The sequence below is a fragment of the Pezoporus flaviventris genome, unplaced genomic scaffold (assembly GCF_033815535.1).
Source record: "Pezoporus flaviventris isolate CSIRO_AGI_PZ_B2104156 unplaced genomic scaffold, CSIRO_AGI_Pfla_v1 ptg000213l, whole genome shotgun sequence".
NCBI lineage: Eukaryota > Metazoa > Chordata > Aves > Psittaciformes > Psittacidae > Pezoporus > Pezoporus flaviventris.
Genome location: NW_026892761.1, coordinates 2,534,425 through 2,547,801, shown reverse-complemented (window position 1 = coordinate 2,547,801; position 13,377 = coordinate 2,534,425). Strand labels below are relative to the sequence as shown.

Below are 13,377 nucleotides of genomic sequence, written 5' to 3'. Positions count from 1 at the left end.
GTGAGAGTGAGCTGGGGTAGAAGTCCCTAAGCCCTGGGGTTTTCCATGCTCCCCATCCCCTACATCGCTGCACTTGAGAGGAGTTCCATGAAACCAAAGATTCTCATCGGGGATTTATCAGCAATGCAGTATCATGCCAAAGAAAAGCGAAGGTTTAACAAGCTCTCCCACTTGTGTTAATGGCATTGACCGTGTCCCTTTTTGTGTGTCATCCCCTTTGCCTTTGCTCTCCAGTTGGATGATGAAATGAGACCCGTGACGTTCCCTTTGATGGAGGCGAGCTGCTGCCTTTCCAGCAGTGTAAATAAGAGTTCAGAGCCTTTTAAAAAGCACTAGTTTTAAAGGAAAGCCCTTTTGAGTGAGGGCTAGAATGGGGTTATTTTCCACATGACCAAGCGTCAAAAGCAAAGCGGCAGCCCTGTCCATGCTCTTATCGCCCTCCCCATGTCCCCCACGGGATAGATTTGTCACAAGGTGAAATAGGAGCAAGTCCCCAATTTATTATCATCTTCTGCTTGTCCTCCTTAATGCAGCTCCTGCCAGGATGAGTTTGCTGTGGGAAAGCGGAATGAAACCAGGCCTTTGAGTTTGCTGTTAAATGGGACCGGGGGGGAGGCTTTCAGAGGGGAGGGAAAATCTTCCTCATTATAAAGGGAAAATGTGCAAGGCAGAGATCTCCTCGGATGCTGCCCAGCCTCCCAATTAGGATGCCTGAGCCAAACAGTGCCGTTATTATATGTAACTGTTTACCCAGTGTCACTCGGCCATTGTTGAGTTTAGGAGCATGATTTCTCCCCTCCGTTGCGCTACCCAATTTGTTTGCCTTTTCAGGCCAGTGGAGTCTCTCTCAGGGCACGCATCTTCTGGCCTCCCACCAACCCACTCTCCAAGTGAGTTTCCAAGAGCCTCACACAATGGCCAGGCCCCTCCTGAGCTTCATTTTTTGTGTGACATTTGTGTCCCCTTCATTTCAGTGCTGCCCCAGCCCCTCCCCTGCTGACTTCAATGCCTCATGGTTTATTCAACAGCAAAGCTGAATTTCTCTTTTCCTTCTCTTTTTCCCCTTCTCTTTTTCACCTTCCTTCCCCCCCCCCCCCCCCTTTTAAAGCCACTTCAGCAGCTCTGGAGAACAAAGTTCATTTGCAGCAAGCCTTTAGTGGCCACATCTCCACTGTGGAAGAGTTTGGTGACCTCGAAGGGACTGGAGCCTGAACCAACGGGCAGCAGCTCAGACATGGGGCACTCCTGAACTCTTGTATCCCCTCCAGCTACAGAAGGGGACAAAGACTTGCCCTTTATTAGCTTGTGTCACCAAAGGCCTGCCTCCCTGCTTCTATCACTCTTGTTAGAGCTGTGAGATGATTCCTCATCCCTGGAGTGATGGTATCATTGGCTTCTCCCTATCTAAACTTTCTGACCAGTTTTTTCCAAGCCTTTTGATCTCCTTGCTTGCAGTCTGCAAGGATTAGCTAAAATAGAAAAGTGCTAATCCATGGTATGGAAATTCAGATCCTTACTGCTTCATTTAGTCATTTCAGAGAAGTTAAACCTGGGAAGACCGAGGTGAACTCCAGACCAGTGATAACCATATCTCTGCGTCACCTCTTCCACGAGCATGGCCACGCTGCAGCTGTAAGAAGCAGCATTTTCCTTCTTATCATAGCAGGCTCCAGACTATCACTATTTCTGATGGGGTGCAGCAAACCCCCATTGAGATTTCAGCCCTGGGTATCAGCTGAATGAGGGTTTAGTGCTTCATTCCCATCGAGTCTGCCAGGATTGGGTTTCCAGGATCCCTGCTGGCCAATCTGTGCAGTGTTTCACCACCAAACACTGGAGCTCCATCTGAAACGCCCTTTGTTTGCAAGTCACTTTCCAAATCTGGGAGAGAAGAACTTTACATGGCCATGGAAGCCACCACAAGATAAAGACCTGGCAGCCGTGAACCCCGGGTTGCATCTCATGCACGGCAAGCATCCTCTGGCTAAGTGACCTGCAGTGGAGCTCAGTGCCCCTCCACCTCCTGTCACCATGAGCTGCCTCAGAAACTCATTGTACTTGAGACGATTCACTCAAGTATCCATTGAGTCCCAGTTCATAGATTGCAGAGCCTTTATTACACAGCCATATATTTAGCACTGGAATAGTTCTCAGCACTTCTAACAGCCCTGTCATCTAAGGAATAAAACAAAGAGCTATTATTCGTCAGAGAGGAGACACAGTCTTTATTGTCTGAAGCCATAGCAGAGTTTTTATAACATCCTATCTATTCTTTCAGGCTGTCACACAACTCGGTTTTAAGCTGTTTCAGTGGCAGCCTTGGAAGCCCAAACGCTTCTGTAGCTTCTCATTGCTAATGTTTTCAACTAACAGCAGGACTGATCCTGAGCACACTGAGCATGGCCAGGGGCTTCAGAGCAGGAAAGTCAACCTGTTAGAAAAGGTCAGGACTAAAAGCCACACTGGGTTATTTAAAGACATAAGGAAGGATGGCTACAAGGAGCGAGGGATGAAGGTGCATTGTGGGCGCTCATTACATCCAGAAGATCCAGGTTTCAGCTCTGCTCTGATGGCTTGTGTAGTCTGTAGGACCCCAGAACACACCTCACACGGATGTGGCTCCTGCAGCCCTCCTGCACAGGGTCCTGGTTTGCTTGGTGGGTGCATGTAATCCCACCGGGGGATTAGTACCTCGAGATGCATGAACCACCCTCCACCTGGCCAGCATCTGCCTGACATCCTCTGAATCTCTGGGAAAAGCAGCGCAGATTTTGGGGCTAGAGGACCTCTTCTAGCCCATTAAGTGCAAACAAAGCAGCGCCATTCACAGCACCAACCACCATCCCCATCTCCTCAGGCTTCTGAGAGCATTTGAGAATCTGCCTGTGTCAGCACAAAGCCAAGATAAAGAGCGTTCAGAACAGATACCTCGGAGAAGATGCAGGGCTCACACCAGCTGTTTGCGCAGCGAGGCAGACCCATCCCTCCCTCCAATGTCTCCTCTCAGGATAATGAGATGGGAAACTTGAAAACCCAGAAGCCTAAAAAGCAGCAGACATTTGAGAAGGAATTGCCCTTCCCCAGCTTTATAACGTGGTTTAGAGCTGGCAATCCCATCTCCAAGCCTCCGTGCTCACTTCTCTCCACATGCTCGGAAAGCAAAGGGACTGCAAACTTCCACCACGCTTCTCCCAACACCCTCACCCTGCTCCACAGCCAGCAAGCTCCCAGCTAATCAGCCAGGCTGTATTCTGCACATATTTAGCATTTCTGAGTAAAGAGGATAATCAGATTTCTCCCCTAATTCTGTACATCCACCATAGAAGCAGGTGCATTGCCTTTCCCACAAGGAGATCACAAAAAGCACGTTGTCTGCTGGAGCTGGCCAGGGCCAGGTGCCTGTCAGAACCCATTCCCATCTCCCACAGGGAAATCTGCTGCTAACGGATTACCAGTAGCCATGGGGAATGAGGAACTGGCTTTGATTTGGCTCTGCAGCCAGTAGTTCAGGTCATATTGCAAGTTACCTAAATTCAGCCTTCAAATCTGGCCAGAGATCTCGATATTCTCTTCACTGTCCTCCAACGGAAGAGCTGCACAAGATGTGTGCTGTAGTTGAACAAGATGCGTTTGGTCCAGAATCTCCAAGGTGTTTTGTGTTCTGAAGAGATGCAATAGTCTGCTCAAGACTTAGGTCTTGGTCATTCTCCACAATGTTAATTCACCTATGGACCTAGACCTTACCTCTGTGAGCCTGTTAGCTGGTTTAAAGGTCTCTACGTGAAGGCCAAAGTCAGTCAGGCCAGGCCAACTCTTTCATGTCCTGTTTAGGTGGGTCTTTGATTCAGGACCTTTTCCTCCATTCAGCTTCATTCAATAATTCCTTCTCAGGGAGCAGACAAGGTTTCTAAGTGTCCATGGTTACATCCTGGTCCTCGGGAGCATTTGGAAGTGGTGCTCCCACCAAAGTGGGACCATTTCCCTCGCAATGGAGTATCAAGAGTCCAGCATCTCAGAAAGGAGGAAAGGATGCTCCCAAACCGTGCACTATGGAGTCGGACACTCCTGAGTATCTGGACCATAGCAGTAGTATTAAGCTGGCTACTATACAGATAATTTTCAGGTGGAGCTGAAGACAGACAGTGACAAACTGTTAACCGTGGGAGGCTGTTTATCCGTGATGGATGAACACACCATACAGAGCACTCCGCACAAGGTTACACTCCGTATTTTGTAAGTTCTATGTGGTAATAAAATGCTCCATCCTCTTCGTTAGTGTCCTCTGTGCCACCTTCCCTGTGCAGGTGAAACGGTGCTTTCAGACAAACCACCTCCAGAGAATAGCACTTGGAAAACAGAATTCAGCACCGGATGCTTTAATGGGTCCAAGACTGTTGTCAGACACAGGACAGGTCCCTGTTACCCAGAGAGGGATCACAGGAGGCATCTTCCCAGGCTTTGTGTATTTGCTGTAACTGTGCATTCACCTGAGCACCCGGATTCATCTGTTATGAAGTGTATTTAGCTCTTGAGGAGAATTGTAACCCAAGTATCTTCAGTAATATCCAATTCTTCATCTTTCCTATCTTTGACCAGGTGACTGATTGCCCAAGTGCTCATTAATGAAGGAGTCTGTCCTGTGCCATCCCGGACTGACCTTCCAGGGATGGCACAATGACAGGGAAAGAGACTTGGAAAACTGGAAAACAGACCCTGTTGCAGAGCAGTGTCCTCTTAAACCTGTGAGACTGAGCTCATGGGCAGCTCTGCGGGTGTGGGATGGAGCGAGCTGGGATGAGGGGCCCTGGCTCATCCCATGGCATCCCATCCCCAGGGATCTCATCAGTGGGATCCTCGGCTGCATCCTTGTCTCCTCTGTGTGGTGAGGGGCTGCCCCAAAGGGCAGAAAGGGCATGAAGGCTGGATCCTATGCACACACTTAGGCTTCAGCCCCCCATCACTGTGCAGTGGTAGGAACTTGTGCTCAGACACTTTGAGAATCAAGGCCTGGGTGGAGATCTGTGTGCTGGCTCCATTGGTGCAATGATGGTTCTGGATGGAAAAATGAGGGGGGAAAACAAAAGAGGGAAGAAAAGAGGTATTTTGGTGGCCTGGAGAGCCAGTGGAAGCTGCCTGCAGGGCTGGACAGTCACTGAAAGGTGGCAAAGGAAGCTGGCACAGCAACTCCTTGTGTTTGCCTTCTCCAAGCAGGTGAGGAAGACAAGCTGTTGCCTTGGTTCCCACAGTATATTTTCAGTCAGCCGTGGCAGATGGCAGCGGAGGTCACTGCTTCCACCACCCTCATTTCATCTGGAAGGTGCCAGGGAATCCAGCATCTCAGTTACTGGACCTTGATTCACCCAAACAATACCCAGGGTGAAGCATGAAGAGGGACCAGGAAAGCCGCTCTCCTCGTTTCCATGAATCCTCACCTTTGAGAGAAAATCTGGGATGTGCGCCTCCCGGATAAACATGTTTGTGTTCGATGTCCTGACGTGGAAGCAGCTGTTCTGAGAACAAGCCCCGGACAGCAGGAAAATGGCAATGAAGTCCTTGTGGAAGTGAGACCAGAAAGCATCCCTTGGAAAACACAGCGGATGTTAATGACCTACAGCGAAGTCAAAGGAGAAGCTACTGATGTTGTCCCATCCTCTTTGGTCTGTGAAACCTCGGAACATGCAGCTAAATAAATCTGCTGTTCTTCACTTCACAAGGACGTTCAGATGTGGGCCCAGAGCTCAGCTCCCCCGGGGAGAAGCCAGAGCAACATCACCATTGGCTTTGCTGTGTTCAACATGTACCACAAACCCAACGTGCTGGTGGGAGGCAGCACTTGTGTTGAAATCCCAGCTCAGAGATGTCTGACAGGTACTTCAGTCACTCAGTTTTTGCTCATCCCTACTATTACTACTTACTTTGCTATCATTACTTTACTACTACTGATTCCCTGCTTTTTAACTACTATTACTCCTTGCTTTTGTAACCCCTGCTATTATCCATAGCAAGAAGACAATAAAATACTTATCAAAGCTCAATAAGCAAGGGAAGCAGAAGTCATTTACTCGTATTCTGAAACCTCATGTACTTTAAGGTAACATTAGGATCTGGAATGATAATGAAATACCTCCGAGTGGCAATTCTGCAGGGTATTTATTCACTGAGTTTCCTTCTACAACAAAAATACCCAAACCCACTGGTCTATGAGTGGGATGGGTCAACTCAACTACCCTGCAGCAACACCATCCAAGCTTGTGCTTTCCCTTTGAGCACCTCTCCCCTCAAATCCCAACACAAGCTGGGCTTAGGGGAGACACAATGGCATCAGAGATGAGAACTTCCAGAGCATACAACTCCAAAGAGAAAACCAACACCAAAGCAACTACTTTATAGTAACACTTTTCACCTTTTATACTCCTAAAAAGCTCAGGATATTGGGGTTTGGCACAAAAACCTCCCCATCACCTTCAGCAAACATTGCTAAACACCAAAGTATTCTCATTTTTGGCCCAGAAATGTCCTGTTTTTCCCTTCTTGTGTTCTGGAGATGGGGAATGGGAGAAGAACTTTGGAGACAAAAGTTTCCACGTTGTTGGAAACTCTCTGCTAAACTTAAACACAGAGACACAACCTGCGCAGTTCGGTGAGCTCATCACATCTACTGCAGCCCAGGAGGAGTGGGGACAAGGGGAACCCCACTGCAAAAGGGCATTAAATCACAAATAAACTCTGGTTTTTGTTGTTTGGGGTTTTCTTTTGATAAGAAAGGTTCAGTTCTACTGACCCCAAACCCAATGTCTGGTTAATGGGCAAAGGGAAGGCTACAGCTGAGGCACTTATTGCTCGCTGGATCGTATGCATTTTCTTAAGGGCTTGAAATGCAATGGGCTATTCCAGGGTTTTCCTGGAGGAAAAGCACTCACAATCTGGCCTTTGTTATCCAGTTTGTTTTCCAAGAGTTCCTACTTGAGGGCCCCTGGAGCAGATTCTTGGAAGAACTCCATTTTGCACCCCAGCCAACAAGATCCGAGTTTCCGTGTATTATTAGCATACAATGGAGCAACGTCAGCTCCCTTAACCCCACACCAGCCAGGGGGAGAGGTTCTCCATAGGGGAAAAACCTGCTCCTTCTCCTCTTGCATGGCTCTGGTGCTTGGAGAGAGGGAAAAGGGAAAGGCAAAGGAGCAGAGCTGGGAGAAATCAGAGAGTGGTCAGGAAAACTTGCTGTGTCAGCTGAAATAAAGCCCTGGCTTTCCAAGGAGAGTTGAGTTCAACACCACCCTGCCCTCAGCTGCTTTTGGGCTTAGCTTGTGCCAAGCTTCATTCCTGGTCGGAATGGGTTTGGTTAGAGGACACAAAGCAATGTGGTTCCTGTGAGTCATCTGCAATCTCAGCCACTGCAATGGGAAACATGGATGTGGGCACAATCTTCAATGGGGCACGTCTGAAACGTGTTCCCCAAGCTCCTCTTTCCCTTGTGCTGCTCTTGGGCTTAGACCACTGGGCTGCAGCAGCACTGACTGCAGCTGCTCAGGGAAAAGAGTGAAAAACCAAGGAAAATCTCATGCAAAAATCCCACTTTTTGGAAGGAAAGCACCACAGCTCCAAACTGGAAAGTCTTTGCCAGCACCGTGCACATTTGCCAGCACATTTTTGACTCTTGGCCAAAATATTCTGGCCAGAACTTGGGAGAAAAACTCGGAATTGTCTATGGAAAGCAGATACTTCTCCTGAAAATATTCATTTAGTCAAATCCCCAGGTTTGCACTGAAAGTCAGCTCCAGTGGAAAATGCTGAAGAGCACTATTATTGGCACAGCTTTAATTTTCCTTTGTCTGGAACAGACACGGAGAAGACAGCATCTGTCAAGGGGAGTCTGCACACTTATGGTATTATTTAGCCTGGAATATTGTTCAAGACTTCAGGAAAGGTTCAAGCCACCACTAGGTGCACGAGAGACAGAGCCTTCCCTAGAGGGGTTATACTTTAAGCAGAGACCATAGGGAAGATACACAGCTGGGGAGAGCACAAGGTAACGTTGGAGGGGTCCTGAGCAGGGCGATGAGCAAAGGGACACAGCGCATCCCCCTGGCACCTGCTCCTCCTCCTCCAATGCTTTGTGCTCAGCTGTGTGAGCTCAATGCCCCCTATGGACACCCATCAAACTGCCCCGGCTCCGGAGACAGCTGCAGGGGAGGGGAGAGATGGGCCCTGCTCTGTCCAGCCTGCCTCCAGCTATGAAAGTCCTGGCAATGGAGAAGAGGAAGCCAAGCAAGTCGTCTTTACAGGCACAGCGTGCTCAGAGAAACTGTGGCTGCCCCATCCCTGGCAGTGTTCAAGGACACAGGGGCTTGAAGCAAACTGCTCTAGTGGAAGGGGTCCCTGCCTGTGGGAAGTGGATAAGTTTTAAAGCCCCTTCCAACTCAACCCATTCTGTGACTCTATGAATGCTCCTTGGACAGGAAGATGCTCTTCCAGCCTCTCTCTTGCAGCCCGCGTGTGCCCATCCAATTGAACCCACCTATTTTAGATACTCCTGGGTTTTGCCCAGGTGTTGCCTTGCCATGCAATCCTTCCCTTTCTGCCCTCACCCTGCCTGCCTTCCATCACTTTATACCTCGCTCGAACTAACACAGCCGCTTTAGCTGCAAGAGAGTCGTTAGAGAAGCATCAATGCTGGTTCCAAATACTTCCCAGCACTGGTCACCCCCTTCTGTAAGAGCTTAAAAAGACATCGCTGAGAAGGGAGAGAGGGAGAAAGGAGGACCAGGAAATACATAAATAAAGGTATATGGTTACTTTGGGTTAGCCCCGATGTGCAGCCCCGTCTCAGGGCGCCGTGTTCTGCGCTGGGTTGAAGGATTGGTCACTTTTTCCATTAGAAGCTCTTATTCTAGGGGGATTTATAATGTATCTGTAAAATTGTCTCCAGGCTTTGCTTGGCATCTGAGCGCTCCATCAGCGGGCTGAATGTAAAGAAACTGCAGTTGTTTGATTTATTGGGACAGGGCACAGGGAGGGAGGGAGTTTTTCCATGCTCCGTGGAAATAATATGCACACACTGCCTTTGGTGCAGCCACTGCTCCAGCACAGACACAGACACAAGCACAGGCACCGTGTGGGTGCAGCCTCACACCAGCAGACAGGAAAGAAGCAAATCAATGATTATTTCATATCTGCCTGCCTCAGAGCCAGCCCTCAGCTGTGGTTTCTCACCACGACCCATCCAGTTCACAGCCCTGCTGGGTGTGACAGTCGCTGTCATACCACTGGGGTGCAGAAATCCTGCCCTTGACGAGGCTTTTTCAACCTGATTTCTATAGGAGACATTTCTTAACCCTTTCTGGAGAGGTCTTTTAGAGATTCCTGAGTGCTTTCCTAGGGAAGACTAGGATTCGGGGAAGTTCTGCTCATGTTTCTTACTACAAAGCTGCCAAAAGGGATGAGCAAGGGCTGGGAATCAGCTATGGTTAACACCAGCGCCTGAATCATGGAATGGTTTGGGTTTAAAGGACCTTAAAGCTCCTCCAGCTCCAACCCCTGCCACGGGCAGGGACCCCTTCCACTGGAGCAGCTTGCTCCGAGCCCCTGTGTCCAACCTGCCCTTGAGCACTGCCAGGGATGGGGCAGCCACAGCTTCTCTGGGCACCCTGTGCCAGCGCCTCAGCACCCTCACAGGGAAGAGCTTCTGCCTAAGAGCTCAGCTCAGTCTCCCCTCTGGCAGGTTCAAGCCATTCCCCTTGGCCTGTCCCTGCAGGCTCTTGTAAAACCAGCAGAAGCGTTGGGGCAAAGCAGGAACTGGGAGGTAACAGCACCCTTGGGTGCACAACTGCGCTACAACCACCCATCACCTTACTGAGGGTCCTCCTTTGTGCTGGGGATGAGCTCATCTGCAGGGCAGCCCTGACCTTGGGCAACTTCCACTCAAACTTCTACTGAAGACGGGTGAATTGGGGACAAGGGAAGGATCAGGAATAGTGACCTCCACTGGGATCAGGGGGAGGGAGAGCCGAGCCCTCTCGCCACCTCCCCGCAGCGCTCATCAGCAAAACAAGAGCCCAATGTGGACGCTTCAAGGAAACAATAACCTAAAACTGGAACATGGCAAATTATTTATTCCAGCTCCAGCCTTCCCTCCCCCCTTGATTAGCAACCCACGGGGGAGTCAGCCCTGATTTCCTTCAGACAGATGCATTCTCTGCTGCTCTGCCTGCGCCACCAGCGCTCAGCCCATGGGGGCTGAGGCTCTACTTGGTATTCGTGCTGTGTAGCAGCTCCTTCAATTCACACGGTGCCCCTGCTCTCCGGCTGGATCACAAACTTTTTCTTTGGGAGCAATGATGAATATGTTTGTTTTCCACCTTTTTTTTTGTCCCATTTAGGCTGTGAACACTTCCCCACACACTCACCTACTCGCCACTAATAATAAAGCAATCTCTGCAAAGCACTACGACTGTTAATTCCTACTGTGATAATTTTGGGGGTGTTTTTCATGTTTCCATTCACCGTTATGAAAAGCCCCAGTGAAGCCTCGAGGAACAGGCATGAGAACATGGAAAGAAACACAGGGGAAAGACTGAACTGGGAACAAAACTCAAGTGGGAAATCCCAGCTCTGAAATCCTCTCCCCTCTTTAAGGCAGAGGGGAGCCGGGATTTCACCCCTGGGACTTTGGCAGTGGGAGACCTGGAGCTCGGCAACAAGCAGGGGAGACTGTGACGGGTTCAAAGTATCAAATGGAGCCGAGCAGACACGAGAGGAACAAAGGAAGTTCACGTCGTGATAATTTATTGATGCTCTTGGCCTGATCGCTTCAGTGTTTTGTCTCAACAGGACCCACCCTGAGCAGCAGCGAGCCCTGCAGGTCCCTGGGCTGCTGTGGATGTGATGTGATGATTTACAGGCAAAGTTTGCTTAGAATTAAACCATAACAGAAGAGCGCCAGGCTGGATCCCACCCTCACCCCAGCACTGGCTGGGAAGCATCCAGTGCCTCCTGACCTCACGCCCATCGGAGCAAAGCGCTGCTCCAGGAATTCCCTTCCCCATAGTTCACATTTTTCCAGCTCTACCCATTCACCCAGCAAGTGCCCTGGGAAATCGCTGCGGCCTCGGCATCCCAACTCGCTTCAGAATGAGCCAAACTGATTCTTTTCTTCCAGGAGGAGGGTCCTAAGGAAAATAAGATGCTGGGGGTTCTTTGTCCCCGTATCTTGGATACGAGCAAACTCCCACGCTCGTCAGAAACCCCAACAGCACCGGCAGCTCTTGGCTTTTTCTCTTTCTTATTCTTTCCCCCCCCCCCCCCCTCTCTCCCAGTGTGTGTGCGCTTTAAAGCAGGATGCCACCACGATGGGTTTAAGAGACAGCAAGTGCAGAGATGCCAGTTTCCCATGTACAACAGGGAACAGCATCTTTCTTCTGTGATCACGGGTGAAAAATCAGGAGAACTAATCCAGGAGGCTCAATGCACTCCCCGGCCATTCATCCTGCTCATAAATATGCCCAGAGAGACTCTGTGCAAGAACCAGTCTGGATTTCGTTTAACCACGACTCACATCTTCCATTTGCATCTTCCAGCCGGGCTGGTCGGAGGTCCCCGGGTCGCATTCCCACCCTCTTCCCCCTCACGTTTCGGCTGATGGTTGTTGACATGGAAAACTCGCAGGTTCCCGTTTTCCCTCTCCCGCTTCGAGCGCTGTGTTTGCTCACCATCCCTATGCGGAAAACGCTCGGGTGCCAGCGCCAGCAGCTCCAAAACAAAGAGTTTAAACCAGCCTCACCCCTTGGCACCGGGCTCGCTGCTGAGCACAACTTCACAGGGAGCAGCCTGCCCTTTCCTCCCAAAAGCGAGCGAATGTGGAAGAAGCAAACGAAGCGCCGAGACTTAGCGCTGTCATTTCCTTTTTAAGGCTGGAGGAGCGCTCAGCCCAGCAGCTGAGACCAGAAGGGTCCCCCCCAAGCCCCGCGGGGTGCTCCGGCACCGGCAGCTTTGTTCCCCCCCCCCCAAAAAAAGAGATGCCCCGAGGACCCGCGCCCGGCGCGCACCGGGACTTTGTTCCGGTATTAATCCCTGTGTGTTTATGAGCGCTTTATCCCGAAAGGAGGGAATAATCCCTCCAAACCAACACAAACCCCTCCAGTGCGAGGAGACAGCGGCGAGCCGGGGAGGGGCGACGCGGAGGAGAGCCCCGGGGAACAGGGACACACAGCGGGGAGCCGGGGGGACACAGGGGACAGGACTCGGAGGCTGCCCCCGGGGGATGGGGATACACAGAGCGGGCAGTCCTTTATTGCAGCTGGCCATGACCAGGGCTGAAGGTACCGGTGGGTTTCGCTACCTCCGAAGTTTGGTTTGCTCTAGCACCGCCGGGATTCCCTTCCAGCAGGGATCATTTAATTTGCTTAAAAGTTTTATTTTATAACCTCGAACTTACGAATTGAAAACTTCTCTTTCTCTTTCCTTCCCCAAGCGTTTCTCCGAGTTTTAGGCACCAAAACTGCCCCGCGTCCTCAGAGCGCAGCCCGACATCCCTCCACCTTCCTCCTCCGGGATGAAGTAACGAAGAACCGAAGCCTTTACCGGAGCCTTTACCATCCCCGAGGGGGCTTTTGTTCCGAACCCCCCGTTCTCCCCCGTTCCCCTCTAACGCGGAGCGCCTCCACTTACCAGCTGCAAAGCGCAGAGGAAGATGAGGGTGCAGCGCCCGGTGCAGCATCCCATGGTCCCCGAGCAGCGCGGGCAGGGCCAGCCCGGCTCGCCCCGGGGCTCCCGGCTCCCGCGCCCCAGCCCCGGCCCGCAGCTGCCGCGGGGGGAGGAGGAGGAGGAGAGGAGGAGGAGGAGGAGGAGGGAGGTCGCGGAGGATCCGGAGCCCCTCCGGGAGCCGGGGAGGAGGCGATGGGGCCACAGCTTAAAAGGGCAACGCTCCGGCGCGGCTGCGCTGCCGAAGTCGGGCAGGGATGGCGGGGCGGGGGCTCGCTGCCCTCGCAGGCGCGGAGGGATGCTCCCGGGGTGCCAATGGGATGCTCCCGGCGAGGCCCCCCCCGAGAGGCTGAGGCAGGCAAGCCTGGTTTTCCCTCGCCTTCCCTGGAGGGATGGGGGCTGTCTACGGGACACAGAGCCTATGGGGCATCCCAAGCGATGGGAATGGGGAGCTCCTCTCCCCCTTCCACATAATGCCCATCACCTTCCTCCCCGTGCAGGTGCTGGCATGTTCACTAAAAATTACCTAAAATTGATCTAAAATGCAATGATTCTTCCCATCAAATTTGTCACACATGGAAGATAAACTTGGAAAGGGGGATAAGACAAGGAGTTCTTTACAACGCACATTTGTGGGTGTTTTGAAGTGTACGTCCAGGCTTGTGAATGAACCATGGC

The 13,377-nt window shown here is 51.2% G+C and overlaps 2 protein-coding genes across 5 annotated transcripts in view; one reads left to right on the top strand and one right to left on the bottom strand.

Moving 5' to 3' along the window:
* NKAIN4 (sodium/potassium transporting ATPase interacting 4) overlaps window positions 1-12,963 on the bottom strand; it is a 47,881-nt gene extending 34,918 nt beyond the window's left edge. For 2 of the 4 annotated variants that reach the window (XR_009741323.1, XM_061441711.1), the window contains exon 1: window positions 12,667-12,963. Coding sequence is in view for 2 of the 4 variants with exons in the window: in XM_061441711.1 (XP_061297695.1) it covers window positions 12,667-12,720 (54 nt within the window). In the remaining 2 variants the exon portion in view is untranslated. The remainder of the gene's footprint in view (window positions 1-12,666) is intronic. The other 2 variants (XR_009741324.1, XM_061441710.1) reach the window with 2 other exon arrangements.
* Window positions 1-13,377, top strand: part of ARFGAP1 (ADP ribosylation factor GTPase activating protein 1) — a 282,114-nt gene that overhangs the window by 239,677 nt on the left and 29,060 nt on the right. The window lies entirely within an intron of this gene.